Source organism: Panthera pardus, unplaced genomic scaffold, assembly GCF_024362965.1.
Source record: "Panthera pardus isolate Hobbes unplaced genomic scaffold, ASM2436296v1 HiC_scaffold_22, whole genome shotgun sequence".
NCBI lineage: Eukaryota > Metazoa > Chordata > Mammalia > Carnivora > Felidae > Panthera > Panthera pardus.
In genome coordinates, this window is record NW_026526788.1 from 21617488 (window position 1) to 21643002 (window position 25515).

Consider the following 25515-nt stretch of genomic DNA (forward strand, 5'->3'; position numbering starts at 1 on the left):
TTTCTTAAACAACTTAAAAACAAAGCAAAAAACTTTCCCCCACATTTCTACCTAGCACTCCCTGCAAATGATGATCTCCTCTATTTCTCTACTGCTGTTAGCCTGCACCCTAGCTACTCCACTTATTAGAGGTAAGTTTTATCAAGTAACTTTGGCAAGCTTCTTACGTGCCCCTCCAGTTTCTCAGCTGTCAAATGGGCATAAAATAATCTAGTATCAGAATGAAATTAGCTTGTTTATATTAGGTGCTTAGTGTGAGTGCATAGCAAGCATTCAATAAATGATTATAACTTTATTTTGGTGAGTGTGATGCTAAGTGAAATAAGCCATACAGAGAAAGACAGATGCCATATGTTTTCACTCTTATGTGGATCCTGAGAAACTTAACAGAAACCCATGGGGGAGGGGAAGGAAAAAAAAAAGAGGTTAGAGTGGGAGAGATCCAAAGCATAAGAGACTCTTAAAAACTGAGAACAAACTGAGGGTTGATGGGGGGTGGGAGGGAGGGTAGGGTAGGTGATGGACATTGAAGAGGGCATCTTTTGGGATGAGCACTGGGTGTTGTATGGAAACCAATTTGACAACAAATTTCATATATTAAAAAAAAATCACCCTATTAGCATCAAACATGTTCAAGGCTTGGTCTGGGTTAGTCTCACTGCTTCTATATCCTTAACACTAATTCATATTTGAGTTCTTGGCAATATGGCTTATCTGGTTCATCAGTCAAGCCTCTCTGCACAAAATCACTGATGACCTTCCAATCATAGAATCCCATTGCTTAAACGTTAGCTCTGCCTTTTCTTAATGTAAAACCATTTGACATTACTGACCCCCTTCTCTTTCTTGAAAGTCTTCCCCTTAGTTTCCCTCATGTCTTTGTTCACTCTTTTTTGTTCCTTACTGTCCCAACCCATCACTAAAAAATGGGTGTTTCCTATTTTCAGAACTCATATTTCTTTCCCCCCTGTGCTCGTTCCCAAAGTGACCTCATCACTACCGTGGTTTCCACCATTCTCTTGAAGCCTAACATTCTGCATGTACATTGCACCCATTGGATCCCAAAACATTTCCACTTCCATGTCCCCCAATTCCCTGACCTTCACTGCAACAACAAACATTATAATGTATAATCAATGTATAAAGCATCTGCTACAACAACTAGGTACTAATGTCAGAGATGTGAATCATAAATTCCTTTCATTTTCTTATTTGTATTTAAAGATCCCAAGATTTCCAAGCCACTCAGGCATACAACTTTGGTGTGAATCTTTTTTTTTTTTAATTGAGGTATGATTGACATATAACAATCATATTTACTTTCAGGTACACAATGTACTGACTTGATATTTGTATATATTGTAAAATGATCATCACAATAGGTCTAGTTAACATTTGTCACCATAAATAGCTACAGATCGTGTGTGTATGTGTGTGTGATGCGAAGTGTGAATCTTTGATTACTTACTTATTTCTTCTTTAGTCTCTCCCTCAAACTCTCTTCTAGAAAATTATGTGTATGTTTCTTATCAAACATTCTGCCTCCAGGGACTTTTACAGTGTTTATCCTCCTTTTACAAAGCACTTATCATAATGTACATCATACATACAAAAGAATGCCTGAAGCATATATGAACAGCTTAAAGAAAAATAATGGAAGAAACAGCCGCATGCCCAGTAAACTCAAAAATGAAAGTTACAAGCACTCCATAGACTTCCAATGAGCCCTTCTTTGACTGGCTCTCCAAAGGCATCCTCTGTTCTAGTTAATCATTCTCAACATCTATGTAAACCTCCCCAACCTAAATGTTATGTAGTGGACTGTCTTTGCACTCTCTGTAAATGGAATCATACATTATGGATCTTTCTGTGACATGCTTCCTTTGTCTAATGTTGTCTTAGAGTCATTCACGCTGACATGTATAACTGCAGCCGATTTATCACTGTGGCTGCAGAAGATTCCATTATGTGATTGTAACACAATCTATTTATCCACTGTGGAGTTGATGAACGTTTGAGTTGTTTCCAGTTTGGGTCTACTATGAACAGGGTTGCCATGAACATTCTGGCTCTAATCTTGGTGCAAACAGGCAAGGATTTTTAAAGTACATACCTACTATCATAAACGCTGTGTCACTTGGTATGTGCTAACTCAACTGTACCAGTGAATGGAAAATTGTTTTTCAAAGTGATTGTACCAATTTACACTTTCTGTGGTTTGTGATTATTGATCATGATTTCATATTCCTTAGAAATTAATCTTTGGGAATTCTTTCGGGCCTGGGTTAAGGATGCCATACTCCAAAAATGAATTTAACATTGCTTCTTCCAGTTGCTTAGAGGCACTATCAACCCAAGATTATTTTTAAAATAAATGTTTGCCTTGAGAGTTTTTTTTGGTTTTGTTTTAAAGACTACACAAATAAATTTAGATTTCAAGCTGGTATGGATATGAGGGATTCCTTGTGGTTACAAATTCTCAGGGAAGATTTTTTTTTTCCCTTCCAGCTGGTGACAAATTGAGACAGGCAAGTTTTTGCTACTCTTTTTATGTGGTGGATTTATTTCCTGTCCACCCCTGTATTGGGAGCCAACCCCTTTGGAGCCCTGTTTATTAGGGGATCTCTTATTAGACTGCCCACTTGGGCATGTTCTAGGCTTTGTCTCCTGGGCCCTGTGTCTATGTAGACAAGTAAAACTGGTTCTTGCTTTCATGTCATTTTTACCTCTATAGATCCCTTACTTTTGTGCCAGTTTACAAGTGTACTTCAAAGGACTTATTTTTATCATTATCCTAACATTTTAGCTTTCCTTACAGCTGGGAATATGCTTAACCTTTTCTTTTTTTTTTTTTCTATTCACCCTGTTCTAATTGCCCAGTTCAGGCCCTAGCCATGTGATGCCCAGATCATTCTGAAAACCTCTAAGAGGTTGTAGCCAGTACACTATCCCTAGGTGAATATTCCAGGAGCACCGAACACTGTTCAGGAGCTCACTGAGGAGCCACTGAGGGTTCTGAGAAAATCATGACAAAAACAGTAAGTGCAATTTAGTGAATGCCTACTATAGGTCAGACTCCACTAAGCATTTTACATATGTAATTTTTACACATGCATTGTTAGTGTTTATTTCTTAAAAATTCAATCAAGATAGGAACCTGCATTGCAGATGTGAAAAAATGAGTTTCATGAAAGTAAGTGGCTTGCCCAAGGTCACACAGCTAATAAGTAAGCAGCAAGGATTCAAAGCCATAAGTATTTGATAAAAACCCAGGCTCCTTCCTCAATACCAGTGGTTCCGTGGGGCCCTAGCAGACAAACTAAGATCAAGAGTGAGGCGGAGTAAGCTGATTTCCTTATGCCTATTTGCAGTTTCACCCCAAGTAGATACGCTAGTATCTGCTTTTTATGTTGATGTTTGATGGCAAGCTTCATTTGTAAAAATGTTTCTGCTTTTAAATCACAGTATTCAATTGCTATTGCATAGCCTCCAAGGCCCTTTAAATCCTGACGCAAACAAACACTTCCAACCCAAACCAAAAACACAAATACTGATCTTGACAGCAATCTAGACAGCTTTTCATTTCTCCCACTTATTATTTCTAGACAGGCCCCATAATATCCTGTCACTGTGATGTCATCCAGGACATCTCTCTGCTAACTACTAGACCTCACTCCCTCTCCCCTGTCAATAGGTCTAGTAACTAAGTCCTAGGACCAGTTCAACTGTCACTTCATCTGTGCAATTTTCTCCCCAAATACGAGATATGACACCCCTCCCCTGCCCTTGGGACTCCTACAGCATGTGCTCTGTTTTGCTCAGGATCCAGTGAGTCTATCAAGATGGACAGTAATGTCTTTTTGGGCAGGTGCTTGTCTTATTCAGGACAGAGTTCTACCTAACAGAATCCCAGTACATGCTGAACCAAGAAAATGCTGATCCCTTGCATGGTCCAATGCTCTAATCATTCCTCAAGAAGCGAAATCCTACAGAAACTTAATTAGGAACCAAAAAAGTCTGCTCTTCCTTGCTGTTTCTCCATTTCACCAAAGAAAGGTAAGAGTCCAGGGACAGACTTAGGGGTTCTTCCACACTTGAAGAGAAGATAAAAGGGGTGATGCTCAGCGAGTCTGAGATTACTCTGGTTTCCCAATTCACCTTAGGCAAAGCACCTTATTTTTGTGATTCTTGCTGGGATCACCTGTGGAGCAATGTATCTGCTTCAGTAATAACTGTCAGAAAGTGTATGCAGGTGAGGCCTGCAGTCTATTGTGTTTTATGAATCAGGAGGTCTTTAAGTGTTCTGATACCTAATAACATGGTATTGTAACTAACAGTGATTGGACACTTCTAATATGTGGGGCATTTTCTGTAGATCACCCCAAATTCATTCTCATAGGTCTGTGAAGTCTGTGTTACTATCATCTCTATTTACAGATGAAAAAGGTTAGATAATTTACCCAAGGGCAGTTTTCTAGAAACTTGCAGAAGCAAGATTTGAATTCACGTCTACCTGGTTTTAGAACTCTGCCCTTATTCCCAATTCTAATGCTTCCTTGGCTAAATGTTCCGGAATAATATAAAAGAACTCATGTTCCTTGAGTAAAGAAGGAGAAAAAGAGCAGCAACATTTATTTAGAGTCATCGGAGTGACAGGTACTCTGCTAGAACTTTCCAGATATTGCTGGAATGTGGTCATTGTTCTCGTCACCAATAAAGGGGTTCTTTTCACCCCTTTTGTCCAACACAGAATGACTCCCAAATAGATACCCCTACTCCTACTGGTAGTCAGTTGTGGTTTTCTTCTAACATGTTTAGACCAGTGGTCCTGGTTGTTGTAATTACATAATTTAATTAGGTATTATTTAAACTTCAAAACAATGCAGAGAAAGGATACTTTTATGAAAACTAAGTTAAATACTTTGGAAAGACATACTAGAAAGAAGTTCCTAAAAATATTCCTGCTAAATCAGATAGGAATGAGAGGATTGAAGGGGCTAAAATAAAAATCAGAAAAATCCAGAAAGATTCTATACTCAGATTACTTCACAGATTACTTTAATCTCTAGCTTTCCGTTAAAGAGATGAAAAGTGGGACTCCTAGAAAGAGCATTTATGGTATGGAAGGCCAACGAGAATTATAGTTGGGGATCCATACTCTGAGAAAAGTCTTCATCTTTAAATCCATGTTGGGCAAATGGATGCACATGTATGTGATTTAAGGTAACACTCAAATATTTACCAAATATATGTACCTTTTAGTGTTCTTGGCTATGAATCATTTTTTTAAATTAACCAAATAATTACTGATATAAATTTTGCTATATAAAAGGCCATCTGTTAACCTTGTTTTCTGCTTCTCAAGAAGTTAATTTCAAGAAGATTGTAAGACACCTCTAACAAAACTTCTTCTAATAAAAACATGCAGAAGAATGATCTGGATGGCCAGATCTAACAGACCTGTTGCCTGGTCATACCTCAGAAAATATGGCCCAGGAAGAGCAGCAATTTTTTAGTTTTCTCACATTGGATGCACCAATTCAAATGTGAATGCCAACCAGCATATCTATGCAGACATATCAGAAAATAAATAAATCTGTTTAGTTAAATCTACATTCTCAACCTCACTATGGTGTTGTGTAGATCATGAATTCACAAGTCTGGGTCTTCAAGAAATAAATATTATATCTCTTCTAACTAGTAAAACAAATCTTCAAAGTGAGTATTACATTATTTATTCCATCAAGAGGATTAAGGATGCATATTCAATACAGGGTTCAATATCTGGCAGTTAAGCAGTGATATCTACTTGGCCTCAACCTTGAGGATACAGTTATTGCTTTCAATGATGTTATAATCTAGCTGTGAAGGCTGGAGACAGCAGGTGGAATGAGAATTTAAGGTAGAAGATCCTAAACAAGATGATGAAGTCTATAGATGCTATTGAGAAGAGCCATTTCTGCACACTGAATATGGCTGGAAAACAACTAAGAAGAGAGGCAGGAATTCTAGAGGGGACCAAGTCAGTGGAGAAAAGAAGGAAGGAAAAATGGGCAGAGATATGGAAATGGGGAGGTTTCAGGAATGGTAAATAGACAATCTATTGAAAAGGGGAGGCCCCTAGAGAGATTGGTAAAGGAGAAGTTCACAGAAGGTTTGGAATGGCATTTGAATTTGATTTAACTTCATCGCAAAGCTATCAGAACACAGTGCAGGGTTTTGATGAGTGAGAAGAAAGTTTTAAATCTATGTTTTAGCCTACTTAGTTGACAGCAGCTTCATGTAGAAGAAAATGGAGACAAAAAGAGCTATAGGTCACTGGTTGTTAATTTATTATGCCTCAAGGATCTCCAGAGGAAGACTTACACAAACAAGCAAACGAATGAGACACTCAGACCCTACCCCCAGACATTCAATTGGTCTGAGATGAGACATTTTAATAAACACAGCTCAAATGATTTTAATGTGCAACCAGACGTGAGCACCACGGAATTAGGTGAGAGTAAAAATACAGCTCTATGTGACAGAGAAAGACAATTACCATATGATTTCACTTACATGTAACATCTAAAGAACAAATGAACAAAGAAACAAACAAAAACCAGACTCTTAAGTGAGGAGAACAAACTGGTGGTTGCCAGAGGGGAGGGGTGGGGGGAGATGGCTGAAATAGAGAAAGAGGAAAAAGAGGTGCAAACTTCCACTTGTGGAATAAATAAGTCATGGAGGTGAAAAGCAAAGTAGGAAATATGGTCAATGATATTGAAATCCCACTGTATGACGACAGATGGTGACTACACTTATCTTGGTGAGCAAAGCATAAGGTATAGAATTGTTGAATCACTATGGTGTACACTTAAAGCTAATGAAGCATTGTATGTTAATTACATTGCCATAAAAAAAAAAAACAAATATGGCTGTATGTGATATGGATACTTTGGGGGGATAGCAGGGAGGATGGAAAAGAAAAGAACAATGTGAGAGGCATTCTGAAGGTCTGCTGACAGATTTTTATTTTCACATAAGAGAATGTTAAGATTTTTAAATTTTGGCTTTCATAATTGCTTTTCACCCTTCTCTTTTACTCTTCTATATCCCCCATTTAAAGCAAACTTTTGTACCCAGAAGTGAAAGATGGAAGGCTTTCCTTGGTAGTATCAAGCAGTAATTTTTGGTGAACAAAGTAATACAGATTTGTAAATTATTCTCAGTCAGGAAGGGGATTTGCACAGTATGGGGGCTGCTTATCAAAATCCCAACGCCCTCTGTGCTATTGCTCCTTAATTTGTGATTTAATGTCAGTTTTAGTTTTGAAATATAAATGGAACTGCTTTGTAGAACTCCTCAAAATCTAAGACTGGTATATTTATGTGGGATAAAACAATGTTCAACAGAAAAAAAAAATAGCTTGAGAGTCACATTCTTCCAAATTTAAGGCTTTGAGATTGGACATGGAGCCACAGGGCTACTCAAGCATGTGAGGGGGGAGGCAGTAACAAAGGAGGGATTTTTTTTAACCCACTAGACTAGAGTGGAATTATAGCTTATACCCAGAGACATGGCCATTCAGATAGTGCCCTCTCAAAGTTTCCAGATATTTTAGAGTATGATATTGTGTGCTGATATTTTATAGATATCTTGCACAGTGATCTAATTTCTGACCAATTTCAAAAGAATGTGACCAATTGCGCAGCCTACAACAACTGTGACATTCATGGGATAATCTGTCTCCTGTCAACAAACAACCGCAAATCTTTAGGAGACTGGTCCCCCTCCCCTACCCAGGGGTATTAGGTCTTTATCTTAGCAGATAAGTCCTTTTTAGGTGTGTGTTTTTGGGGGGTGAGGTGCAGAGATCTCAAAAGGGAATTTTGTGTGTGTGTCTTTTGTATGGCAAGTGCTTGAAAAAAAACTAGAACCCTTCTAGTTAGGGAAGATCTTGAATTATTAAGATTTCATTCTTTTTGATTTAATTGCTACCTAGTTACTGGAAATAAACCAGTGGGTTTCCACCTATAAATGAGCAATGGGAGGAGTGAGAGAGGGGGTGAGGGCTTAACCAATAAGGGAAATGCTTCCAAAGACTATCTATGTTTGTAATCATCTCTATCAAAACCACCCAAAGGACAGGGGTTGCCTCCACAGATTCCTTCCCATTGTTACAAGGCTGCCTTTGTTTGTAAGGACTTTGCTTGGAACTAACCTTAGTTCATCCCTGAAAATGAGGTCACTGTCCCCTAACACATGTTAGGCATGGTTACCATCTTTCCACTGGGGCCTCTGCCAGCAAGGCCCCTGCTGTTGCACATTTCAGATCTGCCAGAGCTTCTGTGCACAGCGGCCCCTCTAAAACTGAAAGGCAAAACAACATTTCCATCTTTATCTTTAAGTAGAGGGAACTGGGAACCAGTTAAAAAAATAAATACAGTGCTGGAAGGCTTTTGTTTTTATAAAGACAGTGTTTTTAAGGATTTACTTTGCCAGGCTGATAAAACCCACTCTCATCAAGTCTGTCTACTATGATCTGGTTTACATCAAAAGGAAGACCCAGAATCCAGGCCCCTTGCAATGTCTTTTCTCACCCAGAATTCAGAGACCTAAAATTCTCCTGGAGACTGATTAGAAATAAAAATAAATACAGAGAAGAAACATGTTTCCCATAGGAAAAAAAAAAAAAAAAGCACATCGGGTATTGGTGGTGGGTGGGTGTTTCTAATACTTCTCAACGTGAAGTCGATTCTGTTCAGCTGTAAAACAGGATTTATTTGAGTTTGTCTGAAATTTTCTGGGAACATAAATAAAGATTTCAAAGAACGAGTTTCGCTTACGTCTCAAGGGATGTAAGGCCATTTGTATCAGGAGAGGAGAGTTTTGTATGTCCTAATATGTGGTCAATATAGTAATCTAATGTGCTGATTTGTAGTAGCCTGGGACAGAATTTCAAGCCACTTTGACCGAAAACTTTCATTTAAAACACTTTCTTTACACTATAGATGTTGCAGAGTACCTTAGTGGGTTGAGGACACAGATTATGTCCCAACACTCTCGTATATAGATGCAGAATGGTATGTATGATGTCAGGAATGCATAGAATGGTTCAATTAAATGACAAGTGAGTTCCTCCCTGATACTGTACAATGTGAAAGTACTCTCACAGCGAATTAATAAGTGGTGTTTTCCCAAATGAACACAAATGGAAAAATGTTAATGAAAGCTCCATTTTAGCCAAAGTACCTAACACAAGATGTAGAAAGGGGTGTGTGGCTCTTGAGCCAAAATATGTTTGACATTTAAAGTGAAAACAACATGATCTCTTCATTTCATTCCATTCAAGGACATTTCAGTACAGGGTGAGTTTGTCTTCACTTGCAGATGAGTAAAGTTATGCAGCAGGGACACATTAACCTTAAAATTCATAAAACATTTAGCTTTTGTTATTCTGAAATATAAAGATCCAAATAAATAAATAAACCTGGAAGACAGCCAGAGATGGAGAAATCATTTCTGAAATGTATCTTTTTGGATTCATTAGCAGGCTTGTTTGATATCTCTGCTGTGTTTGGACATATTTCTGGTTATCTCTTGGGATGAAGAAGCACAAGAGAAATGGTAATTCGTTGCTTTAGAAAAATAAAAAAAACAAGTCTATCAACAGCTCTCTCAGTGCTCAACAATTCAGAACATATAACAGCCCTGGAGAATTTCCTTTTTTTCCCCCCACCTTAATCCACAAGGATGGAATATTAACATGAGGAAGGTTTAGCTCCTTTGGAAATTGTAATCATTTTTATTTCAGAGAATTATTTTCCCCAATGAGTTAAAACAAGAATCTAATTGAAGGTTGCATAAAGTAGTTAGCAGTTAATGTTGGTTTGTAACGTGTAAATTTGGTGGATGCCAGGCTCTCCAAAACATATGACTGAAAGCCTTTTCCATTCATTAGGCAAAAGGTAAATGCTGAACAAAAAAATATAGAGCCATTGGGGTCTTAAACTTTCTCATTATCAGTCATCCCTTCTCTTCTCTTGCTATGCTTCATCTAGTTCATCTGTCTCAATTATTTCTCACATGAACATGTCTTTTGAGAAATTCTCTTTTACTCTCCCATGAGCAAGGCTGCCTATAAAATACTTGAGGCATAATTCGTACTCCATTGTTCACTAGAGGAAGTGGCTGTCTTAAGCGATCAGGCTCTCCCACCCCTGGAAAGATCAGTTGACATGCACCCCCATCATGTTTTGTTTTTTTTTTAATAATTGGTAGAACAGGAGAGTAATTTATGGAAGTGCCCTTGATTCACCTCAACAATATGTACTAAATAATCTGAAGAGACATAGCCCTGAACTAGTAAACTGGAAAGTAAAGATTCAGTATAGTAATGATTAAATCTTGGCTTAATATAGAGCTTTGCTTTGTATTACAAAAAAATGTACATTTCTTTTTTTAAAAACACATTTTGTTTTTTGAGGTAGATTACTGCATCATCTCTACTGTACAAATAGGAAACTGAAGCAAAGAGAAGTATGATTTGCTTAACTAGTTATGAAATTGCTGAAAATAGAAATCAGGATTCCTGGATTTTATATTCTCCCTACCTCATGGTACAAGACCAAGAAGGAAGCGGTCGATGATTTTATGGTTTGAACTAGTATAAGTTCTTGGCTGAAGATTTTCCTGCCACACTCCAATAAAGAGTAGGATCTCCAATGTCTACTTGTTCCCCTTTCCTTTCCCCAAACTACCATTCATCTTGTAACTCCCTACATACACAGTTATCTCATGCATCCTGTGCGGCATGGTGATGCATCTAAACATTGTGACCCATGCTGCATGACAAGGGCTAGAAACAGACAGCTTTGTCTCTTTAGAGATCAAATGAAGTTGTTCTGAGCCCCAGTCGGGTAGTATTATGCAGCTGAAATCTGGGGGTCTGTGTGTACTTTTTTTTTTTTTTTTTATAAAACATGCAGTAAGGGGTGCCTGGGTAGCTCAGCCAGTTAAGTGTCCAACTATGGATTTCGACTCAGGTTTGTGAGTTTGAACCCCTCATCAGGTTCAGCACTGACAGTGCGGACCCTGCTTGGGATTCTCTCCTTCTCTCTCTGCCTCTCTGCCACTTTCTCTCTCTTTCTCTCTCAATAAACAAACCAAACAAACAAATAAATAAACTTTAAAAAAATTAAAACAAGCAGCAAGTTGTTGCACAACTTGGCTAAACCACAAAGAACTGCAGAGTCCCTTAGAAATGCATCTTGTAATACGAAGGTATTGCTACTAACCACTTAGGAAATACATAGCAGTTACTTCTGGCATTACACATGGTAGATTATATAAGACACATAAACTGTTTGGGATTTTTCCATTTATTTGGTATGTTATGAATCAGAACAGGGCTTCATGCCTAAGGATCCTTATTATGTAGGAGGTATTGGCATGAGTCCTAAAATATTTAATCCAGCGAACTATTCACATCTTAAATATAGCAACCGAAAACAGTGATAAGCTAAAATTGGTCTAGGTATCAGGAGAAAAGAGAAAGTGTTTACTTGAATAGATGAACATTTTCCCAACAGTTTTTTTTTTCTTTTTCTTTCTGAGGTTAGAAAATAAATATCTTGGTGTTTAGTGTGGATAGACTTAATATTGTGAATATACATAGTTTCTTCTGCATAAATATACCTTATATGGTGGGGATCAGCCAGGAAATCACAATACACTGGACTTAGCTTCCTGGTCAGATAATTAGAGGTCTGGGGATAAAAGCCCAGAGGAATTGAAGGGTGAGGTCCATGGCACCAGAGGGAGAAGAGGCATTAGCTAGAGAGATGAAGGGATCTTGAATTAACCATCCTAAAATGTTGTGTGCCAGATGGTGCAGCTGGAATGAAACTATTTGCTTTTGCGGGGGGATTGTGGGGAACACAGTTTCATACTGACTCAATAACATCAATATACCAAAATGCTATTGTTCTTTCCATTTTAATTTTTCATTGTTACTCGACCCTATCATCAACAAAGGGATTTTAGAACCCCTCGGTGAAAATATAGCTAAATAAGTTATTTGAATGAATAAAAAAACCCCATATTTTAAAATAAGCTTAGGTCACTAGTGAAGTCAGAAATAGATGGGTAGGTCTACAGATAGAATGATTTGGGAATATTAAATAATATCCAGGTGACATTTACATTTTCCTGAACAAGATGTGTAATTGGAAGATGCAACGTATTTACATTGAATGCAATAAAATGGAAGAGAGAGAGAAAGAGCAAGTAATGCCCAGATGTGCAAGAGGTCTTTTAAAAAATACTATGAAGGGCACTTGGGTGGCTCAATGGGTTAAGTGTCCAACTCTTGATTTCAGTTCAGGTCATAATCTCACAGTTTCATGCCCTGCGTGGGGGCTCTGTGCGAACAGCCTGCTTAGGATTCTCTCCCTCCTCTCTCTCTGCCCCTCCCCTGCTCACATGCGCAATGAGCTCTCTCTCAAAATAAAGAAATTTTTAAAACTTCAAAAAATACAATGAAAACACATGGTAAATGTAAAGAAGGATGTTATCTTTTATTACTCAAAGTTCAACATATAAGAGTAGACTTTATCCCAAAGTTAAGGTAACCATTAGAATGTGCAGTAGTTACAACATGGTGGGTGACTTTGAAATGTTCAGCTATATTATAATCAAACAGCTAAGACATACTGCAAGGATCATGGGAATAAACACTCATATCTAAGAAGCTGTCTTTCATGCATGAAGATGAAGGTGCTGACTCAGGGGTAGAATGCTGTATGTATTTTTTAAGTTTTTGGAGCTAGATCTAATCTAACACTTTCTATGAGCAAATCAATATACTTTGATGATTTCCGAGTTCAGACTCTGGAGCCAAAATGTCTGCATTCGAAACATGTCTCCACAATTTACAAACTATGTGTCCTTGGACAAGAGGCTTAAATACACTGTAGCTTGGTTTACTCATCTGCAAAATGAGAATAGTAGTAAAATTTAACATGTACAGCCTTTGATAAGACTAAGGGAAATAATATATGCAAAGCAGTTAGAAATGGCCTGGTGCACAGTTGGTCTTTAATTAATACTATTTGTTATTATCACCTTAAAATGTCTTAATTTTTTTAGCTTCCTTGCCTATCATGATTACCATGAGAGTCAAGGGCACATAACTGATCACACAGGGACTGAATATATGAATTTGACCTTATTTGACCAGTGCTTTCAGCAACTAAGCTAAGGATACAATCCAGGGCAAAGAAGGTTCACACTGCATTCTGTCTAGAGTAGTGGTTCACAAACTTGTTTGTCTCAGGGTCCCTTTACACTCTTATATATTATTGAGGATCCCCAAAGACCTTTTGAATTGCTGTTTATCATATTAGAACATAAAACTGATAATTAAATATATAATTTATTTTAAAATAATAACACACATTACATAACATAAAATATTTATCTTATGGAAAATAATGTTTTCCAAAACAAACCAAAAATGTGAGAAGGATGGTGTTGTTTTAGTTTTGCAAATCTCTTTAATGCCTGACAACAGAGGATATTTAGATTCTCACATCTACTGCGGCATTCAGTCTTTGGCCATGTGTTGTTTTGGTTCAAGTACGTGAAAGGAATCCAGCCTCAGATAGATAATGTAGTTAGAAAAGGAAGGACCTCATAGGTTCTGGAAGGGTCTCAGGAATACCCAGGGGTTCTTGGACCACACTTTGAGAGTGGCTGGTCTACAGCAAAGCTATCAACTGAAGCCTACTACCTCCTAACAGAATAACTGGCCAACAGGCTTGCGCAGGAAGACAGAGTGTGAATAAGTGCAGTGCTGCTATTTTTGCAAAGTATGGACCAGGATTACTCTAATTGTACCTCTTTACTGATTTTATTGCCAATAAAATTACGGATTCTCCCATCTGTCAAATACATACTTATTTCCCATTCACTACCTTACTTCGGCCCTCTTCATATGTAGGCTCTTTCCAAGTGCCCATGTCCACATACTCCAAATACTCTGACGCTATTACACTTCTCCAGAGGATAACCGTCCCCAGAACATCAACTTAGTGTCCTTGGAAAGGACACATGAAAAATTAAGAACCTATCTCATTGCAAGTGGTGCCACCATCTCAAAAAGATAACATGAAAATTCTTTATAGATAATCTGTCATTAGTGTGTAAACACAATTCTAGATATGAATCCTGTATTCTGGGAAAATTCTAGACTGGAAACAATAGTCTAATTTTGGTCACTAAAATGCAAAGTTAGCTAGTACATTTTCCTGTTTCAAATAATTTAAACATTTAGAAATAGTGTGTCTTATAAGACCAATGGTGACTAGAAGGCCAAACATTATTTTAAATCTAGTTTACTAAACAGTGTTGGCTTCTTTTCAGCTATATAATATCTGTTTATTTTCAATTTCATTCAAATACTCTGTTGATGAGATGTTTAAAATACTCTTGAGCAATTACTTTTGATGAGCGGGTACACTCTTCGGAGATAAGGATTTGTTTAAAAATATTTAACAGATATTTATTGAGTGCCCAATATGTGCCCAATTCTGAGGATCAAAAGATGAGTAAGACACAGTCTGTGTTTGAAAAGCTACAGGACTCAAAGTATAGAATTTACCTTATTGTTACAAGTGTTTTCAAAATACAGCAGAATAGTCATTGAATTATGGAAATATATAAGTCAATAACATATCAGAATGATGCTGAATTGGAACATAATATAATCAAGAATTCAAGACTAAAAGCTGACGCATACCCAGATTTTACAAAGCAATTTTTAACGTTATCAACTTCTACTTTTTAAATTAATTGCATAGCTTCCTTGTCACCTGACCAAAGAAAAATGCACTCACTTTCCAACATTATTATCTGAAAGAGTATCTATCTTAAATGTCTGTTTAGATCTGTATTTCATGTGGGAGTAAAAAAGGTCTCCTAAAATAAAAGAATTAAAGTCTTTATTGATTTATATGCTTCATAAATGATTAATTAGTAACTGTAGGTATTTGCCTGACATGCTCTGAAATTCATGTTGTGTAGTCTAATAATATATTTATCAGTAGTCCAATTAGAAGACATGATTTCATTCTTAATACTAGCGTTTGCCATATATTTGGGGGATTGTAGTAAAACACATCAATATTTGCATTAAAATAAAGAATTGGCAAATATATTTTTACTTTGTGACTAAAAATGCCTTAGTGTTATAAAGAAGAGTGACTGTTAAAAAGACAGGACACTTAGATTTTAAATTCTCTTCTGTCTTATAAACGTTGCTTAGGATTGACCATCACCTATATTTATAACTGAGAAGAGGTAGTATCTTCACATTGTCACATAAAAAAAGCACATGCAGTTGGTAAGTAAATACCATAGTTACTATATAACTGAAAGTTTCCATTTTAAAACAAGAAACTGTACAGATAGTGTCAGCAGCAAAAAGGTATTGTGACTCCTTTCTTGAGTTTGACTAGATGAATTTTCCCACTTGCCCCATGCTTCCTAAAGTGAAAATCATCAACAATAAAATTATGGATTCAATACATATTTATTAACGCATTCTTAAAAATCAGACATACAAAATAGAACCCATCTGAGCTGAAGATAGAAAATGAAGTGATACCAATAACTTCTATTTGGTATGACAGAGCAACTTTAAAGGATTTAAAAATAATTCACAGCTATTGAAAGATCTTATTAGCTGCCTCTGAAATGCACATTAAAATTGTATTAAATTTGGGCTTTGCTCAAAGTCTAGCTTTTTGGGGGGCTTGATTATTATTTAAGAGTTAATTTTTTAATCAATCATTTATGGCAAAACTAGTTATTTCATAAAGACTTGATTAGCAACCCTTGAGAATTTCTAAAATTGACAGAGGTACACACACTCTACCTTTCTAGAAGGTTTGTGCTGCAAATGTTTCCCAATTACAAGTTGTAAAATCACAGAAAGTTTCTCCCAAAACACAGACTAAGCAATCCTGTAGAAAATCTCTAAACAATACTACAGAAACCACAAGCAAAATAGAAGTAGCAGGAGGTATTAATGATCATTTGTGAAAATGTAATTATCTACTATACCCTCTCTGCAAGGATTTTGTCCATAGTTCAGCTCATGCAGACAAACTGTTCAGTCTTCCATTCAAGTCAGAGGCGAAACCAGGAGATGAATAATTCTTATTCATTGTCCAACTAAACCCAGGACAGCAATAGTATATGCTACTCTCTATTGTGTCGGGACTTCTGTGTGATCTGTGTCGGGTCAGTAGCCTTCCAGAGTCACTGCTTAGGGCAGGATAATTTCAAATTCAGTCTGTCATTTTATTACACATTTTTTAAACAGCATGCCCACCAAAACAGAAAATGCTGCACATATGGGCCGAGATCAAATGCTCTCACCATTTAGTTGATATATTCTGACACGAGGCAGAAACAAGATGGTCTGCTTTTATCTGAGCTTTCCTTTTGGATCTCAGATCTTTTTCTTTTTTAATAACTCATCAATTCTTAGAGGCCAAAACTTCTCAAGTACATGCTTTAAGATTTGTTATATTTGCACTTAGCTTGAAACTTCTTAGCAATTAGTATTTTGCAAAGCCAAGTCTCACTAGGTCATCAGCAAATGTCATTCTGATTTTATGTAAAGTTTTCAGTTCCATAATTAATAGAACAGAATTCACATTTGAAATTCAACCTTCAATATAGCTCAAAATTTTTGATGGATGAATTATTTTTAGAGTGACATAATATGATTTTTAGGACTCATCTGTCAGTATGCTTATATTACTAGTAAATCACCACTAATGTCTGGAATTCACAACAATGTTTATATCTTTATAATGAATCTCAAGTTTAATTTGAAAAAGCCTTTCTCTGAGGCACACAAAATGTTTGCAAGTCTCACGGAGATTAAAATTTCATACATGACTACTGCAGAATACAGCAATATTCAGTAAAGTGCATAAAAAGAATATTCTTCGCTAAGAGCTGAACCTATTTCTAAGAATACAAAGATTAAAACTGAATCCATTTAAAATAAAGTTCAAAATTGTGAGAGTTATCTGAATTGCTTTCTGTAACACTATGAAATGACAGTTCTTTTCTCAAAACCATTAGCATGTCTGCCTGCCTGATGTGAGAACTAGCACCAATGTCCTCATTTTTATGATGTCTTCTTCTGGGCATTCTAAGTATTGCATACAAAATGTTCATCTGGTGCTCAGGATTTAATATGTTGTATTAATAGCAAAGTACATACATGAACATATGTGTGTTCTCATAAGTAGATAAATTGGTGCTAAATGAAAAGACACGGGTAGAGAGATTACATGAAACCTTAAACTGTGCCATAATCAAAATCGTATTTTATGAATCCCTCAGAATCAAACATTCAAAATTTTATACACATCAAGCAAATATCCATCCAGTATCCCTTAAGGGGACAATGGCTTACTATGCTAATTCTTTAACATTATTAAATGAGATGATATACTTATATTATGTGCAATTCTAGTGAAACAAAAACAAAATTACATTTTCCAACTTCCAAATACATCCCATCCCCCATCTGCCACTTATATGAGTTCTAAAAACAAACTTTAACTCTACAATGTTTTCCTTCCCAACAGTAAGATTCCATACTTCCCCTTGTAAATTAATAAACCAGACAAAGCTGAGTTTTAAAGCTCTCACAGTTCTCTTGAGAAAAGTGTGAACATTTAAACCTTACATTCTTGGGTCCACTATGCCCTTCCAGGACCCCAAACTCCTCAAATTCTTTTTGCATTTCATTAAGCATCTTCTTCAGACATGCCTGAGCCCAGCACACTCCAAATTACATCAGAGACAAACGTACCTAGAGTCCGGATCCGAGCAAAACAGAAAGAAAGGACAGCCCATTGTCCTACACATACTGAACTCAGGCGATCCATGATGCACATAGGCTAGCCTCCTTCCTATCTGGCAACACACATTTTGTAAAAGACGCAACTATTCAGGCCCAAGCAGCATTTCTATAAGGAAAACACATTTCATTCGGAAACTGTAAAGGCTTACTTGTTCTGGGAAGCTCTCTCCCTCCTCCACTGCCATTCTCTGTGGCCAAGTATGAAACTTGATAACTCAATTAGTTAACACTTTGGACTGAGCATTGAGTCTAAAAATATCTGCCTTGGGAAATGTAAAGGTTTTCCCTATCTCCTGGTAAAAAGGTAGGAGCTGCTCAAAATTTTCTTAGCTAGTGAACTAGGGAGTGGGCAGGGCAGACAAGAGCATGGAAGGTGCCTTGGCCCTTACAAACGATAGAGTAGCTCCCAGAATTACCCACTGACTTACCATATTTGTGGCCTCCAGACAAGCTTTGTGTATTTAGTCATGATATGTGGAATACCGAAAATAGCAAGGCAATCAGCTGGGAGTGTACCCTAGCTGCTGGGAATCACTCATGAAACTGGCTTTTGTCATTCTGCTTATCAGCACTTTCCTCTGTATGCGGGCTACTCTGACATTCCTCCTAAAGACAATACTGCCATTTTCCCCTGTCTCTGGAATCCAGTCAAGACTGCCTTTTATGATTTTAACTCCTTTTGCTGCAATAGTTTTACTACTGAATATATGTATGCATGCGCGTGCGCGCGCGCGCGCGCGCGCGCACACACACACACACACACACACACACACACACACACACACAGTGAAAGCATACTGTACTGCCAAGGAGAGTTATCTTGAGATAACTGAATTTCCTTTTATCCAAGGGCAAATGCATTCCATCTTTTTAAAAATGTGGCATCATATAAAATGCTCATGTATTTGACCAGAAAAACAAAGCAGAACAAAACCTCATTGAAGACTTCTGGTCATTTTTTTTTCCAATTTAGGTATTTTTAATTTTACTAATTGAATTCAGTTTTTCAGATTTGGGGTCGGCAATACTTACGCAACTTTTCACTAGTCTTACATTATACTTGAGCTCGAGTCAAAGGCCCCAAAAACCCTTCACCATAAGATGATCATCATCATTTATGTTTTATTTGGAACAGTTCTAATCAATAGTTTCCTAAAATCTGTAAGGGCTGAGGAAAGTGTCTGTAGGAGACTAAACTCAACTTTGGGAAGGCCAGTGTACAAGCCTACTCATTCAACACATATTTACAGAGAGCCTACTACATAATTCTCGGTACTGGGCTGAGGTGGGTAAAAAGACAATGAATAAATTACAGAAAATCTCTGCCTTAAGTGAAGCTTATATACCAGCAGAGGTGGGGTAGACTATACAGGTCATAAATATAATAAATGAGTTATTGGATATGATAAACAGGATAGGTGCTGTGGAGAAGAGTGTAGGAGAAGGGGGATCATAATTATGTGTTTAGGGAGTAAGTAGGTAAACTTGATGGCAAAATAATAAAAATGTATATGGGGTAGGATTTTATATTAGTATTATGTTGAACCACATGAAATTGCCATCTTTATAGGTCAAATCCATATGTATTCCAGGACTTTCGTATGGTTCAATCTAATAATATAATCATAGCCATTATTATTATTATTATTATTATTATTATTTAATAATTATTAAATACTCTGCATGCAAGGTACTATGTTAATTTCTTACATATGTTCTTTTAGTCCTCAGAGCTAGGCTATGAAGAAATCTTTCTACATTCGTGAGAGAGAAACTAGAGTTCAGAAATGTTAAATAACTTGCCAAGGTCAACAGCAACTAAATAGTCAAGCTGTGAATCTAATTCTACATTATTCTAAAGGAAAGGTCACACTGGTGGTAGATAACAAACACACGTTTTCTTGGCCCTCACAGTGTTTTTAAAAATATTTTTAGTTGCCAACATTTAAAGATTGAGTAATTTCATATCAAAATCTAGAGTTCTTGTTTTTAAAAAAAAATCAAGGATCTGGCAACTCTGGGACTGTTTCCCTTAGGCCAGTTTCCTGGTGTTGACTGACGGCTTTCCACCTCAGCCCTGAGTATTCCCAACTGTCTTACTTTGCTTGGTCTGCTTCACTCCTTGGGTGCTGAGCTACCCAGAGGCATTTGAATTTGGGCCTCTGCCCTAGAGCCTGCTCTGCTGACCACAGTGCTAGTGATTCCCAAGGGAGTGTGACACCCAAGGGGGGCACATGGCACCCAAGAGAGGAGTAACAGTCGGGGAAGGACCAGGCATGGCTCTGAAATGCCCAAAAGAGTTCATTCACTACTGACTGTACATCTCTTTATTCCCTCTCTCCTGCATTCATTCATTTATACAGTCACCACATACAGGCTGGGCATCTAACATGTGGGAGAAAGGTCCCATCTGCTGATGCTGTGGAGATGGTGAGGCTGGCATAAGAAATCTTCACCATCCCCAGGCCAAGCATTGCCCAGGTGGGGCAAAGTCCATCAAACCCAAGCCCAGCTCTTTCCTCTCGAGCTGCAGACATCTTTCTGATAACATTTATTGTGTTTCTTGTCCTGTTCCAGGCTATTATGTCTGCGTTAACCCCACCCTATCTATCAGAATGCTGGCGGCCTAGGAGTCCAGACCTGTGAATCTGTCCCCTGGATCCTACAGGCTGTTCCAGGTGTCTGCAATGTAAATCAGAGAGCGAGGTGTCTGGGTCCAGGCAGGACATCCAAGCCCCCAGTCTACCCAGACCTGTCCAGAAGGAACTCACATTGGTGTTTAATCATGCTTAGTGGCAAGGCACTATTCCTCACGTCTCATTTAGACCTCTCCCACCGGTTTCTTCATCTTCTGTCTTCAGTGAGAAGACAGAACAGTTGGCTATTGCCTTCCAAACATTCCAGACTGTTACTGAGTTATCCCTTCCCCTCTGCTCTTCTCTTCTCTAGGATAAATAATCCCAACGGATCAACCTTTCTGTGGAACTCTTCAGAGAAAAACGCTCTATAATTATACTAAGTAAGAAGAGTAATAATTCCCACAATTGTGTCTTGCAACCCAACCCTGGCCAGTACATTTTGTTTCCCAAACTAACGCCGCTCATCTCACAGATACTGCATCTGTGAAAGGAGAAGCATGGATAGAAGCTAACATCCCTAAATGGTGCATGTGGGCTGACGTGGGAGGCTGGTATAGCCTGAACTGGTGGTCTGGAGGGTCTGCTGAAAATAGTAAATGTTTCATAATGGGGTGTGTTATGTTACCATCTTTTACCACATCTTATGAGAACAACTGTGCCCTACCTCAAGGAAATCCAATATTTAAAAATATATTTTGACATAAAAGATAAACAGTAGAAAAAATTGCATAATCTCAGAGATCATTTAATCAAACCCCATCATTTCAAAGATGAAGAAATGGAAACCCAAGAGTAGTTCTGTGATGGCACACTGTGAAAGATACTGCTGTGCCTAGAATTCATGATGGGATTCCTATAACAAGCTTAAAGATTTAAGGTATTTACACAGGGATTTAATTTTCAAAATGAGATTTAACTTGTGATTTTCATGGTGCATGAATACTGCTCTACAAAGGCAATGCTCATGAAGAATGATGGCATGAGCATTGCTTCTGGTATTCAGCATTTGGGGGCTCAGACAAAGGGACAGAAACTTGTACCAGGCTGTAGAAAGAACAGTTACCAGCTCAAAGCAGAGTCTGGTAATACTTTTCTGGATGGATCTTTAAAATACAGAATAGTCTAGAAGTTATGGTCTTTCCCACCAACCCAAGTTCCTGACTAGGAACCAACGGTTCAGTGTCAACCCACCCTGAATCATGAGTCATCCAGCTGGAACTGGTTCTCAAAATTCTGTGAGCAGAGGATGAAGTCTGGGTGGGCAGTGTGGATGGCTACACATCCCTTCCAACAGGCCGCTCACCTGGGTGAGATTCTCCACACAGCTCTCCAACTCTTCCGCAGGCTGTGAATACTCATGTGTTGCTTGCCTCTTTGTGTCCCCAAACCTCTCTCCAAGGGCTCCAAACAGAATGTGCCCAACAGATACTTCAGGAAGGTGGGAAGAGGCAGAGAGGAACCACGGAGAGGTTGGTAGCATCTGCATATTCAATGGAATTCAGAGATAGTCTCCAGTGTCAGGACCGTTTCAAGCAAGGGGAAGAATTTTTTTGTGGCTCTGCTAGAAGTTCCTGAAACCCTGGGTGCTTCACAGATCCTTTCAAGATTCAGCAAATGTCTGCAGAGTTGCCTTCTCCCATGACTCCATTCTGAAAGTGGGCCACCGCATACCAACTTCATTGTGAAGATTGGTTTGTCTTGAGATGTCACTAACATCCCAGGATAGATAAGAAAAGGGTTCTTCAAACTACATCATGAACACCCAGACTGACCTGCTACCTGTTTTTGTATGGCCACTGAGCTCACACTGGGTTTTACATTTCGGGTGAAATAAATTAAAAGGATAATAATATTCCATGACGCATGGAGGTAACCTGCAGTTCCAACATCAGTGTTCACAAACAAAGTTTTATTGGAATATGTGGGAGACTGTATGGGCAACAAAACCGAAAATGCTATCTGCCCATTTTGAGAAAGAAAACTTGCTAGCCCCTAATCTAGAGCCAGGGGTTTGGAGGTTATAGCCCTCTGATGCATTTTTGAAAGTATCGTGTATACCTAGCATGCTGTCTGATCTTTGAGATTGGAAAATAGCAGAAACTCCCTGCCATCCAGCAGAATGCATTCACCCATTAGCTTTGTGTGACAGAAAACAGCAGTATCTTTTTGAGCAATAATTTAAAATATTAACACTATTCTCTATCCTATGAATCACACACAAAACATTCAGCACTACAACCTATTTTCTGCATAATTTTCTCTCTTCAATATTGAACAAAAACATAAAATGTTTTCAAAAAGGAAAAAAAATGATAACAGCATTTACATCATTGATATGACTCCTGAAAACTTGTAGTAACAAAGTGTGCTCTCTCTTTTCCTTGTTTGCCCCTTCTTTCAAGCTGAGACCATGACATAGGCATTGTTCACAGGAACACATGGAAAAAGCAGCTCATTGAGCCTGTAAGAGGGCAAATGATCTAATCTACAAGGGAGCTTTTAAACAGTAAAGTAATCTGGATTGGCTGTATTCAACATTTCCATATCTTCATCAGGGCACATTCTACCCTCCTTCATGAGCAGAGAAACAGACAAGATAGAGGATAAAAGAAAAGTTGAGAGACCAGATTAGACAGAAGACCCTTGACTTTGGAGGGAGCCTGGTTTTGGATGGCTCCTATGGGGCCAGGGGGTCAGGAACTCAATGTGGTAGGGTAGAGAGATGCCAAGTGATCCCATTTCTCTCCATTCCCAGAGCCTCAGGCCTCTACCATCCAAAATCCAGTAATACCCAATCTAGACAAGGACACACAAGAGCTACCTTGGTGGTTACTTTTATAAAACAGGGTAGTCTATGGTGAGAATGACCAATTCACCAAACTCTCAGGGGGCTTGCTTTATCCCCAACAGAAAGGATACAAATTCTTCTCTAACTGGATGTCTGGCAGACTTTTGCCTCCCATTGAGTTCACAGTTTCCTGCCTTCATCTATACAAGCCTTGCCGCTCAACCCTGCTCCTGCACTTCCTCAAAGCCTCGTGTTCCATGAGAAATGACATCAATGGACTCAACACACCCTCCCTCCTTCCTTTCTTTTGCAAATGGCTTTATGTGCAAATGAGGCAGGTAGAATAAAAACGGGGTCCCCTCAGCAAAGATACAAGAGAACAAATGATGTGTGGTAACATATTGCCATCAGCCCTTCATATATACGCATTCCCAATGCTTGCATACTTCATAGCTAATGGATTATAAAAGATGCTGTTCATTAACAACAAAGACACCCTGGTTTTATGAGCCTGAGTTGCATTAGGAAAGCCAGATTATTTCTGGACTTCCAAGGCTGTGTTCAGTGTAGCCTGAAGAAACAGAACAGCAAGATATTTCTGCATTGTGTCATATGCTGTTTAATACATAAACATGAAGCATGCAAAATTCAAAACTGATTATGAAATGATGATCACTTTTTTCCTCCCTTCTCTGAAGGGCTCCATTGAGTGTAAACATTCTTAGCTAGATGAAATTGACTATGTTTCTGCTGTTGTGCATAATCAAGTCTTGTGATTTGGAAAACATAATGAACTCTGGGGACTTTGAATAGCCTAAGAACAAAATCTTTAAAGATGGTGAGCTTACAATTGTGCTTCCTTGACATCAACACATCACTCCAGTTGGGTGTCCACAAATTATGACATCCATACACACTCCTAGAAATGATTTAGAAGGCTGGAATAACTTCTACAGGTAGTTTCCTCTGCCTTTTGAACACTAACCTGTTTAACACTTGCAAGTAAAGGGAAAACACTAACAAATATGCTAACTCTTTAAAATATTCTCTAAACTATCAGAATAGTAAATAAGAGAAATAGGAGTTGGGTCTGCTGCACAGTCCAGCATTTAGCAGTTTTCTAAATTGTGTTTTCTTAGGCAGAAATCAATGTGTCCAATTTATTTAAAAATCTTATAGTATAGGGGTGCCTGGGTGGCTCAATCAGTTAAGTAGCTGACTTCGGCTCACATCATGATCTTGCTGTTTGTGAGTTTGAGCTCTGCATCAGGCTCTGTCAGTGCTGAACCCACTTCAGATCCTCTGTCTCCCTCTCTCTCAAAGAGAAATAAACATTAAAAAGAAAACGAGGAAAACCCTTACATAGAGAGTTAATATGCATGTGTGCACACATACACATGCACACAATGATCTAGGTTTCTAGGAATCTTCCAACGGTTATTCAACTCTAATTGTAAAGCTCTAATTCTGGGTCTGACGTATGAGTGGAAGACTAACCTTCACAAGTGAAAGGAAGAAGCTAAAATGCTTTTTCTAAGCCCGGCTTTTGTAACCAACATGCACCCATGCATGTGCACACACACACACACACACACACAAACATACATATGCTTATATATTATATGAGCCATGTTAAATGTGGATAATTTAAAGAAAAGTGGTTCTCTTTTATGAATGGGGAAACACTAGCTGTATTCCAGAAAATTATTCTTTGGAAGAAATTATGCATGATTTGGATATATTAAAGAGAAGAGTAAATGATAGTTTAATATGAGGAACTAAAAATGCATTCATCAACAAAAGTGCATGAGACAGAACAATTTGATAAATCAATGTGACAAGTTATTAAGAAGCAACTCTAGACTCAGGGACCACGATGCCTACCCCAGATGGATGGGCAGTCTGATCATGTTGCATCCCAGATCCTAACATAAGTAATGCCCAATACCTAAAACGTGTAGAAATGAAATTATTGAAGCTAGCTCCTTTCTGCTGAACGTATTCTTCCCCTAGAAATTCAAAAAGAGGGTAGAACTAAATATCTGCACACATTGTTCTATCTGCAAGGTCCTTTTCCTCAACTCTGGAACTCAAAGGATCAAGTGGTGCAAGTCACATGATGGTCTGCTGCTCTGCAGAGGACTGGAGTGTGTCAT

General features: G+C 38.0%; 1 protein-coding gene across 33 annotated transcripts in view; it reads right to left on the minus strand.

Annotated features, from left to right (window-relative positions):
- Positions 1 to 25515, minus strand: part of ANK3 (ankyrin 3) — a 679089-nt gene that overhangs the window by 233873 nt on the left and 419701 nt on the right. Inside the window, exon 1 of one of the 33 annotated variants that reach the window (XM_053910314.1) lies at positions 18361 to 18484. The exons of 29 other annotated variants lie outside the window; for them this stretch is intronic. In XM_053910314.1, coding sequence (XP_053766289.1) covers positions 18361 to 18363 — 3 coding nt within the window. In that variant the 5' untranslated portion in view covers positions 18364 to 18484. Of the gene's footprint in view, positions 1 to 16107; positions 16229 to 17755; positions 17860 to 18081; positions 18324 to 18360; positions 18485 to 25515 lie in introns of those variants that run through there. 3 more of the 33 variants (XM_053910310.1, XM_053910307.1, XM_053910312.1) reach the window with 3 other exon arrangements.